This window comes from Dromaius novaehollandiae, chromosome 19, assembly GCF_036370855.1.
Source record: "Dromaius novaehollandiae isolate bDroNov1 chromosome 19, bDroNov1.hap1, whole genome shotgun sequence".
Classification (NCBI taxonomy): domain Eukaryota; kingdom Metazoa; phylum Chordata; class Aves; order Casuariiformes; family Dromaiidae; genus Dromaius; species Dromaius novaehollandiae.
Window position 1 is genome coordinate 8,298,943 of NC_088116.1, and position 16,655 is coordinate 8,315,597.

The following is a 16,655-nucleotide window of genomic DNA, read 5'->3' on the forward strand; positions in this document are numbered from 1 at the left end:
CCCCCAAAACCCACCCAGGACTAAACAAAAGCCTTCTCGAATGCTGCTTTCTCCCTCTCCCTTCCCTGCCCACCCTAATTATGTAAACAACAAAGGTAATCTATATTATCATCTATCACTGAAATACTCTATGTTGCTCACATATTAGCTTATTTATTTTTTATATCGCATATCAAGAGCTTGCTTGAATTTCATTTTTAAGACCAATCTGCTGCTTATTTACTCAAAAAGGTAGGATTATCTGAATCTAATTTTGGAAGGCAGTACAGATGACAAACTGGTTTTTTTTTCCTCCTCCAACAAAATGCAAGTGTACAGTGATTTCAAATGAGGCGTTATGCACGTACACTTCAGATCACTCAAAATGTGCTCTCCATTCATTTTTAGCACTTTCCCCTTATGGAAAAACATTCTCAAGATCACATAAATATTTGAGGAAAAAATCCATTATTTGGAAAACTCAATTCAATAATCAAATAATGCAAACATTTCCCATTAATCTATTTAAAAAATTAAACAGACATTTAGAGTACAAGTGACTGCTGACAGAACAAAGGGGAAAATTGAATGTATTCGCTATTACAGATTTAACTGTCAATCTACAGTCATTTCATATGTTTTATGAAATAATTTGTCCGTATTCATTTCTCCCAAGCTCCCCACAGGACAAAGAAACAAATTCAGGATATCTGAAAAATACATATTAAGATTTCAAAAGTAACAATTGAACATTTCCAATGAAAATAACATAGTGAAAGCATATTTCTTTAAAACATGCTCTCCTCTATTAACCCCAGTCTTCACTGAAAAACAGCACTAAGTTAAGAGTAATCCAGTTTCTTAAGGGTGCATAACTGATGCTCACTGAAGGCTTACATATGTTTGTATTTAGTGAGAAAGAGATCATTTTGTCAATATGAGTATAAAATTGCATTATGATAGGCTATGGGTATCCCATCATGCACAACTGGCCTACCCCAGGGCCACCAGTTATTGACAAAGTTACTTTAATAAATTCCAGATAAACTTCACTTATACCAAAGGGATGTTGTGTTTTATTTAAAATACTTCCCTGGGGACTTTCCTAGAAAATTTCCTTTTCTATTAAAGCTGTATAGGACAGAACAACTATTTCGACTGGAACATTTGCAAACACGGATTACTTGACTTTCAAAATGACTCTTGGCTGTGGTTTTAAAAAGGTTTTCCTGTCATTTTGTTAAATATTTGCTCATAAATACAGGATTTCAAAGAGACCACTTGCGGCACAGAGTCCAGCCCGTCCGGTAAGTGCTCAGCTCGGGAGCTTCCAGGGAACTCTGTGTCACCAAGTGCTTTCCAAGCCCTGGTAGCAAGCAAAAGCCCCAAAGCTGCCGTAATAAGGTGCTAAAAGTAAACAGCTGGCGAGATCAAGAGCATCACCAGCGTACTAGCTCACTGCAGCAGCTGAGAGGGCTATTTTCTTTTATTTTTTTAAAAAGTCTCGGCCACAAAAGTGAGCCATACCCTGCAATTTGCAGAAGAGGGCAGAATGGACTCCAGCAAACCAGACTGCCCCCAAGCCAACCTGGCAGAAAGATGCTGTCCCCGCTGCAATCTTGATAACCGAGCCCTGAGCACGCGACCGAGACGCCGTTCAACACGGCAGCTCTAAATGGCCAAGAAACTGGTGCAACTTTCGTACAGTGCCTCTTATTAAATCATTATAAGTTGATATTGAGAGCGGCAATGAAAGATTCAAGTACACTGTAAATGCATTTAAGTGATCCAAATATTCTAAAGCTGCAAATATAACTGAGTCATAAAAGCTGCAAAGACTCTTCCGTGCACCTTTTACATTATTCATTCAGAATATACGTGTTTAGGGTTTTGGAAAGTTAGGCACTTCCAACCCGTTTTTTAAAAGCATATTCAAATATGCAGCGTAGAAAATAATAATCAAATGTAAATCACATACTAGGAAGTGATTTCTGCATGAATGTGCCAACAATCTGAAACGTTTGAAAAGTGTGATTGGCCTCCATTCATATCTAAAGACAACTAAAATATCAACCCTGACTGTTTCACAGCTGAAGAAACCAGCTAAGAAGAGAGAGCTATGACCATACAGTGAGGGCCAGCATTCAAATCTTTGACGGCAAATACGTCTTCAGAGAGACAAACACATCCGATGCAGTTTGTGAACATCAGAGAGCCATACTCGTGAAATATCGCGATTGTCAGAACATGTGGTCCTTGCTCCTAAGTGAGGAAACTCTTCAATTTAGTTTTCCTCTACTATAATCCTCAAGAGGGAAGTATTATCTAAAATGAAGATATATAAATGAATGTAAACAAAGTAAATGAATGTAAACAAAGTCAACGTTATACAAGTATCTTCCAATTTCTTTTTAAATGCTATTTTTCCAGTATAAAATTGCTCCTTGAATGACCACCAACAAAACACAGCCATTACAGCTTGCCCTCCATTTCCCTCCATTTAGTACCGATCACTTAAGAAAGAAAGTAAACACTGCAATTTAGAGTCTATGACTAGGGCCTGTTTGAGCATATAATGATACTGGCTGAGAACAGCAACGATTTGACCTTGCTTTAATTATATGAACACAGAAAATCTTTTGTGGTCTTGCATTCCTTATTGCAATGGATGAAGCCAAAGGATGCTTTGGTCCCTTCCACCCTCTCTCTATGCCTTCCTCGCAGTTGCTAGCATGATGTGTTCACTGGTTACGGTGGTTTTCCTGAATCTAACATTAGGTTTTCTTGTTCCTCCACAACAACACTTCCTGCCCCACGCTGAGGTTCAGATTCCCTGTACCGGATCCTACGTCCTGAGTGGCTTGAACACTGATTGTACAGCATTTTGGACTATGATTATTGCACAGGTGTCCTGGGAATTACCTGAAAACATTTTCCTTAACACAGTGTCAGCCTGTCATATTGCTCTACAAGGTCTGATCATGTTCTCCCACCGTAACATGATAAAATTCCTACAGGGTTTAATGAAGCTCCTGCTGAGCGAGCACCAGCTGCCACTTGACGGAGCCAGGCTGCACCGGGCTCCCCTCTCGCGCACCAGCACCTTCCTGAGGATCATCTGCTCCGGCTGCATCATCTCAGGAATCAGCAACATTTCATTATATCCTGCAAAACTGCAGGACACTGGTCAAGCAGGATCATTTTTGGGATGTACGGTAACTCCTCTGACTGTAGGTAGCAACATTTGCCAACAGCCCCCGTACGAAAGCAGCAGGATAGCTCAGATCCACGGCACAGTCAGAGGGAACCTGCTACTGAAGCTCAGGACACCACCGATACAAAGACTTGCAGGTGACGCCTGCGACAATCGCCCGGAAAATCACAGACATCTACGTGACCTGACACCAGTCCCAGATGCATCCCCATCAACAGAGATATCCAGACACCAGTGCAGTGTTGAGACATGGATACCGTTTCACTGGTCCCAGAAGCACCACACTGCTGTCCGCCAGCGTGCAGGGAGATTCCTCAAGTGGGATTTCTTGCAGGCACTTTGAGAACTTGGCAGATGCGGCATTTTTGTTTGGATCCTGTTTTGATTCCTGCAGTCAAGGCAGCAAGCTTACTTTTTGTCCCCTTGTAAATCAAAGCCACGCTCAGGGCAAGGCTGTGGTACGAAAGCACTCAATTCTCCAGCAGAAAATCCAAGCTCAGCGCACCACGCGTCTCCTCCCGGCATGCTCGCCCGTCTGCGCAGAGCACCCGCTCCTGCCGCGGCTCAGGAGCTGCTAGCGCATCACCTGCCCAGCCGCTGCGACTCGCACAAGCTCAGCTAATAAGCTGCAAAAGGACTCCTGGGGAATAAGGTACAAAACATGGAGAAGTTGGGGGAAGACCATGCGAAACACAGAAGGTATTCAGGGGCCTCTAAAAGGATTATGAAAAATATTATATTCTGAAGACAGCAGGCAGACAACAGCTGCCTTAACTTTCAGACAGAAGTGGATTGAAAAAGCAGACCCACTATAATTTTCAGAGACAAATCTCTAGTTTATCTGATCCACTATTTAAATTTCAATACACAGTTCCTCTATCTGCAGTAGTAATAACCTAAATTCCATTTAGTGTTCATTTGAGCAGTCAGGATAAAGTCATTTCTTATTATCTCCCCACTGTGTAAAAAACAGCTTGAAGGTAGGAAGTCAGCAAGCATTTTCACCAAAAAGTAATTATTGTAAGTGACATTTTTACTGCTGGCATGCCATAAGGCGAACGGCGCGTTTGGAAGGACAAGTTGCTAAAGCAAAATGACAGGGTACTCTGTGACATTCCGACGAGGACCCAAACACGAGCTAACTGGCGGCTGGTTTGATGTACCACTTCTCCTAACGTCCAAAAGCTCAGGCTTCGGGTCTCTGCCAAACGAGGCAAGTCCAAACTTACTTCTGAACGAACGGCAGGAGCAGCGACGCGGGGCGCGCGGCCGGGTGATGAGGCACCGCCGCGCTCGGTGCTCCGCTCGCTCCCTCCACGGCAAATTAGCAGAGAAGATGAAAGCAGACAAACGTGGACAGGAGATTTCTCTGCAACCTCTTAAAAGAGCATTTGATACTGCAGGGCCTGCATTTACCTACTCTTACAGATGAGTTAATGGACAACAACAAACCTGGCAGGTTGCCTGAGATCAAAGTGTCTCATACTGGGACTGGATTAGTTTCTGTTTTCCCCTAATTATTAGGCTGCACAGTCTGGCCAATTTCTAGACTGAAAAAACAGGGTAATGGCAAAAACAGGCAATGGCAACACATTCAGGACAACGCAGTTATTCTATTTTCTAGGTGCTGAAAATTTCAGGCAGAATTTGTTCCTCAACCTCCTGCTTAATTTTAACTTTAATTTTCTGTCTGCCTTTACAGGATCTCCTAAAGCATCATAACAACTTTCCAGGTACCAGTGGCAGAGTGCAAGCTGGAGCTATGCAATAAATCAGCTAAGCATTTGTGGCACAATACAGCAATAAAACCCTCTTACGACTAATTAATAGAACACATCTATGAACGCTGCACACTTTCTCATAGGTAGCATTTTTAGTGGATTTACTTTGAGTGAGTGATCCTTGCCTATTCACAACTTGCACATTATTATGGCTTACAAATATATGAACCTCCTTAGAGCCATAAATGTGTGTGCACATAGAATGATATAAAGTATGTAGGCACGTGCATTCATGGTTGCAAGTGCTTGCTACAGCTGCAATTATAGATTTCCACCATGACCATGGGGATTTTGTTTGTTCCACAAATGTTAACTTTGGGGAAAACGTTATTTTGGTTTTTGCTCAGAGGGAAATTTTATGTGTGTGTTGGCGGAGGGGGGAATCAAAAGAAAACCCCTTTAGGAAAGCGCACAGATGTACGCTTATCTGTACTGAAAGGGGAGGAAACCAGCTTTGGTTAACTCAGAAATTACTAGGGGAATATTAAAAATAAAAGTCCCCATTCTCTATATGAGTACAGGAGCACATATCACTATCTGCACAATCAGGGCAAAGGTTAAAAGTACCTGAAAAAACCTGCTTCTGAGTATTGTTAAGGGATTACAGGATATTGTTGCAATTTTATCCTGCATTTTCAACAACTACATGTTAGCACTAAGCTTAAATAAAAAAAAAATGGGAATAATGTTTTCAGCCATGGGGCCTAGAAACCAGAAGCTAGAGAAATCAGACGAAATTCAGAGAAAAATAAGATGGGAGTTGGAGTTAGTCTCATGAAGAAAGATTGATGGTTGGACATTCAAAAGCACATAGGGAAGTTGGGTGCCCCAATCTCATTTTAATGAGTGTGTAACCACCAAAACCTTGTAGATACTCTTGAAAATCCCACTGCCGTGCCCAAAACTACCGTAAAACTGCGGAGCCTCGTAATCAAGAACTGACACCAGTATCTGTTTAAGGTAAACCCACCCTGGCCCCATCCTTTACCTTCCTTTCTGCCCCTCAGTGAACCACAACTGTGCTGTCCCAAGGGCTTGGGGGACCAAAGCTGTGAATCATATTTTAAAAAGTAACGCTCTCCCCAACACACACACACAAACTCCAGCAACAAAATATGGGGGGAAGGAACTAAGGATATTAGTCTGGATCTCTTTCCTCATCTCCTTCACAGCGCAAGCCCACGCACCGCAGTGCCAGCACAGCCGAGAGGCAAGCAGGTGAGGGCACAATCTGTTACGTGAGAGGTTATGCCAACATCAACGTTGGACAAAATATGAGAGAAGTCCTAGCGCGGCCTCAAGAGTTAAACGTTGCTCACTGAATGATAACTGAAGAAAACACTGTGCCCAGGGACATCTGAGCAAGCTTATAACCAGCCAGCAGCAGGTCTAGCTCCAGGGCGATCTGTGCCTGCTCAGGCTGCGTCGTGTTCAGCTAGGAAGCGGGGTAGTTGGACTGTCTTGCTCAGCTCACGAGTTTAGACTGGACCAGATTTTTCTTCCTGCTCCTGCCTCTTCCAAAGTCTTTGCCACCTGGCGTATGCCAATGCCATCACTTGCGGCCAACTCCTTCTCCTGACTGTTGAGAAAGACATTGCTGAAGACACCACAGGGGAAACTGCTTGCGGCCCTCTGCACACACCTTTCAGACCACGGTACCTCTAGCAGCGTAGCCACACCTTGCGTCAGCCAGTCTCTAACCACAGTTTGATAGGTGCTTTGTGCCTCAACAGCACAAAATACCTAACAAGCTGAAAAAAATTCTGTTCTGCACAATATATGTACCACGGTACAGCTGGATGTGAGGGGGCAAATCCAGTTACTCCACACAGGAGGAAAAGGTAAAAGCAACTGTGTCGCAGAGAGCTGAACAACGGTAGCATGGCGTAAACTCCATCAAAACTTCTACCAAGTTAGGAAGACTCTCATCAATTCCAAGTTGATGTACAGCCATGGTGTGGATGGGCTTGTATGGGCAAGTACAAATTCCTGTGAAGGGCAGTTTGAACAACCCAGATGTCAAAAATCTTGTGCAAAGAGATACAACTTGATTTAATCCATTAAGAAAAGTTGCATTGAGATCTCTCCAACTTTGGAATGAAGATACCAGCCAGAAACATCGGATAAAACTCTAAAATGTAACACCTTAAGGAACACTTCTGAAATAGCCTACAGGGAATTTGCAGGTCACTATCTAGCCACAATTTTAAGTGCTGTTGATGCTTTTAGCTCGACGTAGACATAGATTCAGAAACATCAGGAAATGCCCAGACTGGACCAACAGCCCCCCATCCTTCCCCAGCCGCAGTGGCCAAAAGTGGATGACTGCGGAAGAGGTAAACAACATAGCAAGCATGTAGTGATGATTTCCTCAAACGCACAGCTCCTCCTGCCTTCTTGAGCCAAAAGCAGGGCCTTTGCATAACAATATGTAAAATAATATATAATAATGCTGAATGAATTTTTTTTTTTACATCTTGTCTTTAAACAATTAAAAAAAATTTCTAAAACGAAATCAGATTTTAATTTATATGATTAATGGCAAAATCATGGCTGCTTTAAAATACATCACTGTACACTGCTAATCTTTATTTAATATTCTGATTTTTCTGTGTTTCCATAACTTAGCGAGAAGTCAATATTTAGAAATAACTGTTGGAAAAGACTTTTAATAACCTTCTTATTAAAACAGCTTGTGTGCAGAAGCCTTCTTAAGGATTTTCTGAATATTAAAACAAATATGTCACGAAGGCAATCAATCAAGATGCCACAACTCCACAAATTTATGTTTTTAGTATAATCAAAATAAATGAGTGTACAATACCTTTTGGAAAACAGACTTAGTGCTTTTAGGGGTTCTGCTTCAGTTTATGGTGCCTCTGTTGACTTGCTGACCTTGTGATCAGGCACTACACTTTGCCGTGTTGCCATCGTTATGACCGTTTTTTGTCCTCCACTATTGTAAGCCTGAGCATGGAGGTATTTCTATATTCCCCTTTGAGATTTTAACCTCCTTTGCTCCGGACAGAGAGTAGGAAGCAGAACACATATGCATGCTGTGCATCCAGCTCTACCATCAAATACATTTCCCCCTCTACAATGTGGATATTCATCTGCTATAGGCAAAATCCTCAAGGGATGGATCAGAAGCTAATGACTGGATTCTTTCCCTCCTAGTAAAGTCCTGACTAACATCCATGGCATAGTGGATTGTTCTTCATCTTAAAGAAAGCACTCGAAGAAGAGTGACCCTGAACATTGCTACACTCAATGCGCTCCTCTTTGGGAGGAGTACTGGCTAAAGTACTGAAACAAAATGACATTTACATTGCACGCAACAATATTATAAAAGCTATTAAGGTACATTATTTTACACATCCTCATAATCTCGCCATACTGCTTTACTTAATTTGTGATAAAATTGTTGAGAAAGGGTACTTAATGTAGGACAGTCAGTAAAAGTAATTTATCATCTTCCCGCTTCGGTGCTCACGTTATCAGCGAACTCATTTTCTGCATTCATCATGCAATCAGCCTATTATTTGCATATTAATCAGGCAGTGGACCATGAAAGAGCCGCATCCCAGCCAAATGCTGCACTATCTCAGGAGGAACACTCAGTAATTATCATACATCAGTGTTATGATGTGGTAATTGATTATAACATCTTTCTGTTGCCCCTGGGGAGTCCCACTGCTAACCCAGCTTCAGGCATTCTGTGCAGATTTTTCCCTGAAAATTAGAGAAACCATTGCTGTCCTTTTATTAGGGTTTTGTTTTTTTTTTTTTTACCTTTACAATAGGCAGCTCTCTGAGCATTTCCAAGTTACTTTTTTTTTGTAATGAAACCTTCATCAGAAAAAGCCCCATCTGCCTCAGATCAGAAAATTAAAACAAAAAAACAACAAAACAGTTGGGCTTGTTCTTGTTCGTCCTCTCCCTTTCAAGGTCTGGTGGCTTTTTAGGTGCTGGTATTGCTTACATAATACCCTTCCCCATCAAACAAAATAAAATGTCGCAACTTCAATAGACAGTAATTGCAAAGTTCGTATAAAGGCAGTTAAAGCTGCTTTATTTAGGTGCCAAATGAGAGGCTAATTTTGGTCCTCTCGGAAAGGACAAATGAAACATCTGCCAGTTCAAACTTGCACTATTTTTAGGATCCCAGTTCCAAAGGGGTAAAAGAGAGAAACACACACGCAACACAACTGCGCTCGTTCGGGCAAACCCCGGCGGCAGGAGGAGGACAGGACCCATCCTGGCCTTTTCTTTGGAAAGCAAAACTGAAAGGGGCAGATGGCTTGGGAAAAGGCACCTGCGGGTGCGGCCGAGGCCAGGCGGGAACGAGCTTTGTCCGGGCTCTGCGGCGAGGCCGGTCCAGCCAGGGAAGAGCTGGTGGGAATAACGTGATGGGGTGAAATTCCTCTGCAACGAGTCTTAGCCTTGCTGGAGAAGCTCCCAGCCCCGACAGCAAAATGGGGATATATTGTAGACCTCAGCTTTTGCCAATGAAATGGTGCTTGAGTCATTCCAGAGAATGGTCACTCCTTTCAATCACACCATAGGAAATAATATATATATTTATATACATATATATATCGATCCATCTTTCTATCTATCTCCAAGGAAACAAAAGTCTTTCAAGTTACTGTTAGCGATACTTTTTTTCCTTCTTGGGAATGATTTGCCATCAGCTAATATATAGCTCGTAATAATCAAAGGAGGATTTGCTCGTTAGCATCTAACGGGCTGTTTATTTCTCCGTTTCAGAACTATTTTGCGGAGAACACAGCTGCCGTGTAGCAACAGCCCCGTTCCACGATGGAAATAACAACCTGCACATTTGGTGCTAGCGCACCTTTCTGCAGCGTTTCAGGAGGAAAATAACTCATCATCTGTTCCTTGACTCGAAGGAAAGTAATTCTCCCCACCTCAGGAGCGCTGCACGATCGGCCGGGCAGCCCGGCACGGCGGTTCGACGGGCGCCCAGGAGAAGAGCCCAGGGGTGCCGCGGCCGCCCGCCGCCTCCTCCACGCACACGCGCCTCTCCTCCCCACAAGCAACCAGAAGACCAACGTGAGCCTTTGCCAGCTGCCAACCCTCCTCTTACTGGCAGGAAAATGCCCGATTCCTTCAGAGAAGAGCCCTCCTGACCTCTCGCAGCTGCCGGCCCCTCGGGCCTCCCCGCCGCCGGGGCAAGGGCCTCCCCACCACCTCGGCTCCTCGCTGCCGTCCGCCCCGGGGCCGCCCAGCCTCTGCGGCCGCCCTCTCACTTCAGTGCTGCTCCAGTGATTTTTCTCTTTGGCTTCCTAACATCTCAGCTCAGCGTTTTCCACCCAAGTCCTCAGCGGTTAGCAGCTGGCAGAAGAACGCCCAGCCGGCCCGGGAAGAGAGGCTGATGTGGGCCCTCTCCCCAGAGGGGGCTGACGATCTCCGAAGGAGCAAGCAGAGGGAAAAGAAAACGCTGGTAATTACTGCAATGAAGTAACGAGTAATGAAATGATGGAAATGGAAGCTACGGAGCTAAAATATTCAACTACAGCAGTTTTTTAAACAATGCCTGACCATTTCATGAACGACATCTACCTTTAGCGACCACTACGCTCGCTGGTAGTCTTCTGAACTACCTGAGGAGCGTAGCAGCAATAACAGCAAAAAAGTTTGTTCTCACATATGGCTTTAAAAAAAATTCACTAATTACTTCTATTCTGATAATGAAGAGATTGAGGCAGAGGCATTAACGTGCCTAGCTAAATGCTACTGAAGAGCCGCACGCGAGTTCCCTGCTTGGAGATCCCCTTACATGCACTCTCCTTCGGTGCAAGGGAAAGACCCACGTTCCCAAATCAACCAAAGGAATAAAACCTAGCTGCAACAGGACTGGGTCACTTCTCCCAAATGAAAGCTGTGAACTCCTAACCACACTTCAGAGTAAATTAAACTTGTCTTCAGAATACGGCAGGACTCTCCTCTTTGCCATTTTCACGTGAAAAGTGTGTTGGTGCTTTGTCACTATAATTCAGCTGCAAGAAATATCTGCCCAGAAAATCGTGTTCACTCCATGATTATGTATTTTATCTTAGTACTATTGTAACACTAAACCTATGACCATGGTGAGGATGGAGTCATCTTATGCAAGTTTAATCACTGGGTGGTTCAACAGGCAGGGAAAATACGGGTAGGACAGGAGGACAGGAGTTTCTCCTCAAATATCGACTGATGGGCAAAGAACTACAGCCATGTGAGACAGCTTGTGGAGGACGGCCCTAAGTAATAGGCAGAAATGAGCAGACGATATCTAGCAATGCTGTCCAACGTTATAATAATAACTAACTGGAAACGCTGGCTTCACTCGGCATTCCCAGGCCCCAGTAAGGTGCCTGGACAGTGATTCTCCCAGCTTTATTGATACCATAAAGGCTGCCAGGAAGGTTTTCATGGTCCAAATGTCAGGGAAATGGCACAGAATGTAATCACACACGTTACAGACAGACTACAACAGCTGCCCTTATGAGGAGCCAATTGATACCCTATGGATTGAAATCAAGACAGTTCGGGCCAACTGCTTCAGAACTGCAATCTCAAGCACACACAAAGAATGTGCAAACTTAACCACGACTCTTCATTATACTTTAGGGTTCGCATGAAGGTAACTGTTTTGCTGAATTAGTTGTTCGGCTCCAAACAAACTTCTAAAATGTATCTGACATCTAGCACAAAAGGAGCCAAATTTCTCAGCTAAACAGAAAAACTCAAAAATTGGCCATCAAATACGACCCGTCTACGCAGGGAACTCTTGCAGTCCTACAACTCAGCTGTTAAAAAGCCACGTGATCTCCCTTCTCTTCCATTTTATGGACCACATTCACCAGAGCCATTTCAAGTCACATACAACTTTATTAACCTAGAGTGCCAGCAAATTACTGCAGAACAGGCTCTTTCTTCTTTTGAATTTAAAAATAAAATAAGCCATATTTGGAAAGATCCGTCAGTACCACTGACCATTTGTGTGATCTCAAGGTACCGAGCATTCAGCACTCCTTGTGCTAAATCTGAATCATGCTCTGGAGCACCATCTTGGACAACTATGCTCTTCCAAAACAGAACGAGTACAATGAAGGAAATAATCACGAAACATGGAGAGGGAAGGGGAGGCTAGAGCTTTCTCTATTGCCACCATGTGGTTAGTGAGATCTTCTCCTAAGGATAACAGGATGATAACCCTGAATATGAACTGCAGCAGATCCAAGACTGAAACATCCTCTCTCTCCCCTTATTTCTCCCGGACTGGCAAATGTGACAGCATCCTTCCCTTATTAGATAAACAGGAAGATCTGCCCAGGACACAGTTAACTACCTGCCCACCCTGCAGCTTCTGTACTGAAAGGTATTACAGGAATAAGTATTGTAGAAATAAAAATATAATAGATATCTGGGTCTGTCATCATTCCACAACATATCTGTTAAAATCATAACTACACCAAACCATAGATTGCATTGGGTTTTTTTTCAGATTTTTTTCCCAAGAGATGATAAGAAGTAATCTCTCTGTTATTACAAATGTTTTATTTTGAAAATAAAGCTTTTATGCATATTTTAGTTGATCTAAATACAGTAGATCTTGGGTTTTTAAATCACCAGATAATATGCAATTATCTCAAGCTAGATTCAGATTTTGAAACAAGCTCTAATTAGCTCCCCATTTTATGCTGCTGTAATCCTTTCTTCAACTCCCATGAGCGTTACTATTGCTAAGCAGCATGAGGTTAGGAATGATGGATGATACCCAGAAAGGAAGACAAACAAAAGGGAAATTCAAAATCCCCTGAGATCACCCGCAGCTGTATCGGCAAATGAAGATTTCCACATTAGGTCATAAGACGACCCTTACAGAAACACATACCAAAAAGGCATGTCTTTTTCCCACTGAGTATTTGCAAGTCTTTAATGTAGTATATAGAGAGTATATGTCCTTCACAAAAGGATAAATACAAAAGTGAATAAAAATTCAGCTTGCCTGGGAGTAGCTTTGAAATCAACAGCACCAAAAGAGAAACTGTCTTAATGTGATATAGCTGCTTGATAAAGATGTAAGACCCCAAAATAAAACAAACTAAGAGCAGCTATATACAGTACAAGTATTTAAAAAACACCCAAGCACATAAACCTTCTCCTGACACATGGCTGCTATCCAAACCCAGCCCAGCTCTTCCCATCAGTAATGCAACTAAATAAGGGCCAAATTCATCAAGAAAAAATGCTGATGCAGTTGGGTGACACTAATTCAAGTTTTTCTTTCCATGTGATTTGGTCCATGCTTTTGACACATAAATCATTAAAAAGGCAGATTTACCCAAGGGCATTAGAGCATTTAGGTGGAAAGAAATACAGGAAAAATGTTAGGAAAAATGTTAGAAAAGGCACACATTATTTTTGATCACCTAGGGTACAGACACCATTTTTATCTAAAACACATTCACTGGAACTTGCACAAAACTCTCTTAATCACTCAAGCCATGACCAAAGCTCGCAGACAGAAAATACAGATAAGTATCTGGTTATGATTTCAGTACTGACTGTGTTTTTCAAAAATTCTTAACTACAGCTTGAGAAAAGAAAAGCAAGCTTGGCTTCTCTTTGCTCTCTCAAATTATATACGTATCTGCTTATCCATTCATTCTTTTATATAAAAGGCTGATATGCCCATCTGTCCATGTGTGACGATGGAAAACTACTGGACAAAAGAACAGATTCTCATGAATGAGGTGTTAATCAAAACCTTGTGATCTAGAAGTGAAACTAACTGGGTCAAAAATCCAGAAAATCCTGCTAGTTTGACATAATAATGCCAAACAGTAATGAAAATACTCACAGCTAATAAAAGCTGGAGACGTTACTATGCATGTTGACACTCTATACACTGAAGACCTTCTTGGCAAAGCACTCAGGAGCCACTGGATGTATTAGTTTAATTTCACTTCTTTCCTTTCACGCATTCAACAAGTTCCTAGCCAATTATATTACGCAGAAAAGGCTCCAGACCTTTTTTTCGTTTTAAAGCTGTTCTGATTAATTTCTATGTTAAAATTACAAGCATGTAACCTTTTCTGCCTTGATTTTCCTGGGAAATGTTCTTGGAAGACCTGAAAATCAGAGCTGCTTTTTTTTTCCTGCCCTGGAGTGGAGGATCTTTCACAAATGCATAATTATTTTTTTTACCTTTTCCAAGCTGTTTGCTGTGCTTTTAATTACAGAACAGCTGCTAATAAAATCAAATTACCAAACTGCCCTTCCTCATTCAAATAACATGGTTTTGCTCTTTTATTCTGAGTAATGTCACAACCCTACTTACTCTTTCGCACAGAGAAAGGTATCAAGAAAAGAATGACTTGTAAAACAATTTTAATCATCAGAAAGCAGGGAGAAAAGGGCACGAACCCATTTTCTCATTTGTAAGTTTGCTTTAAGGAAAGAAGGACAGCGATCATCAATGACATGATTTTAGTAGCTGATAGGAACGCATCACATTGCAAAATACTCGCTCAAGGGCAGGAACTAAGGAAGGAGACGGGAGTGTGGGAGTGGAACAAAATATCGCAGTAGCGAAACTGAACTTCCTGAAGGAAATCACTTCTAGCTGCTGGTGACTGTCATGGGAACCCACAAGGTGGTCAGACGGTAATACGACAGGCTTGTCTTTCAACCTTTTTATAATTACACTTAGAAATAAATATGATGATTAGCAATAACAATGCAGCCTTTTCCCAGCTCCTCTAATTTCAAGTTCCTCTTAAAATGGCTTTAATTAATTACTCATATTTTCCATGCAGTCTTAGGCATTTATAACTGTAACAGTTACTATTGCATAGCATTAATTCTACCAAAAAACCGTCAAGGCATGCTTTTAATGAAGGGCAGCGTATAAAATGTCTCAGAAAATTTCCATGTTCTCTATCTGCCTGTCTATAAGTAACAATGGTCCTATGATCGTAAATAATTTTCTCCAGTTTTGGTTGTAGTTTCATGGCTGTTTTTTCCAGGGGCATTTTTGCTTTTATGTATTTATTTGCAACTGCTCTTCTTGAGAAAAACACGGATTGAACATCATAATGGATTTTCTTCCAGTAAAATCTTTGAGAATGCAAAACAGTTTCCCAGCTGAGTGAGGAAAAATAGTTCAGTTGGGATATTCAGAATAAACCCAACAGGCTGCAGAAAAGACCAGCGTTTCAGAACAGCACAAAGGTGGGAAGAAGAGCATAATCCATCCTTCTCTCTACCTTGAACTGCTGTAATTCTCAAATACAGGGCACTGGCTATAAGTACAGAGCAAGGCACAAGTATTTTTCTAGAGGACAAAACAGACTGAGTGGTTTACATCAGTTAAGCATATCGCTGGTAAAGAGACCGTGTGGGTAGAGCTGGTATCTAACAGCAGGAACACAGCTGTTTTGTTCCAGTCTCCTTACTACACTGGGGCCGTCTTCGTAAAATCTTTAGCAATTTGCTTTTCTCTGACATTCATCTTTGCTGCATCTGCTTTTTTGCAAATGGAAAGGGGGGGTGGAGAGTAGAGATCGGCTTGGAATATTTAGCAAAGTTTGAAAAAGAAATGTATAACGTGCTCTATTCCCCACCTTCAAGTTAACAAAGCATATTTTGTGCAAAAGAAAGTAGGAAAAAAATATGCCAGCAAAGAAGGCAGCTGGAGCATGCAGATCACATTACAAACGAAAGGCTTGTTTTACAGCCATTGTCACATGTCAAGTTGATAAGCTGAACTATGGTACAAAACTGCAGAGCCAATGATCTCTAAGATCAGACAGACTCTCTTTGCTTAATATATGTGGCTAAATATGTGTACTTCCTAGATCTGCCATAGCAACAAGGAGAGAACGAGGAATTAACTGTGTTAATAAATAAAAAAAGAAAAATTGAAGGTTCTCCGGTACGATACAACAAAACACAAGGAACCAGTCGGCGTCAAAGCAACAGCAACGTAACAAAAGCACAGAGCATCATTTCAGAGGAAATCATTGAAAGCGGCTGATTACCTGAGCTTGCACATCCCTGCTGTAGGGAATCCTGCAATGATGTCACAGAGTGAAGGACTAGATAAGAGAGGAGAGGAGAATCAGGGAACAATAAAAGGCGATGCCAAACCACAAACTAAACAGTAAGCAGGCTCAACAAGCAGCCAAAGGCTGCGCGCACCGAGGGCACGCTGCTCGCTTAGGTCAGCGGCGCTGGAAGGGCACAGCCGAGGCCAACCCTAGTCTGGCCTTTCTGTATCAATAGATACTAGGATAAGAAAGGGCCACAATAAAAGCGTAATGGCAACGCTGCGTTCCCCCTTTAAAGCTTAATTCTTCTCGTTCGCCTCCTGAAAAAGCAATCGATAGTCTCCTAGAGACGATAATAACCCCCCATACAACTTTAGAAAACCGCACGCAAGACTTTCCAGTGCATTAGCCAAAATTTTTGGAATTACGTATCATATTTATGCCTCAATAATATTATCCTAATTAGGGACTTGATAACTCCTGCTTATCAATTACGCATAAACGAGCGCTTCTTTTGTAAACATTCCCAGCGAGTCCCCTTAAGAACAGGCTGCGAAGCGAGGGTGGACACTTCCACTTATAGAAATGCCTCAGCTAACATAGGGTCGAAGTCTCGCT

At 42.2% G+C, this 16,655-nt stretch overlaps 1 protein-coding gene across 11 annotated transcripts in view; it reads right to left on the reverse strand.

The window, feature by feature from the left end:
• Positions 1–16,655, reverse strand: part of CUX1 (cut like homeobox 1) — a 274,945-nt gene that overhangs the window by 49,974 nt on the left and 208,316 nt on the right. For 6 of the 11 annotated variants that reach the window (XM_064523405.1, XM_064523398.1, XM_064523397.1 and 3 more), the window contains one exon: positions 16,029–16,085. The exons of the other annotated variants lie outside the window; for them this stretch is intronic. In XM_064523405.1, the coding sequence (XP_064379475.1) occupies positions 16,029–16,085 (57 nt within the window). The remainder of the gene's footprint in view (positions 1–16,028; positions 16,086–16,655) is intronic. 11 annotated transcript variants of the gene reach the window in all.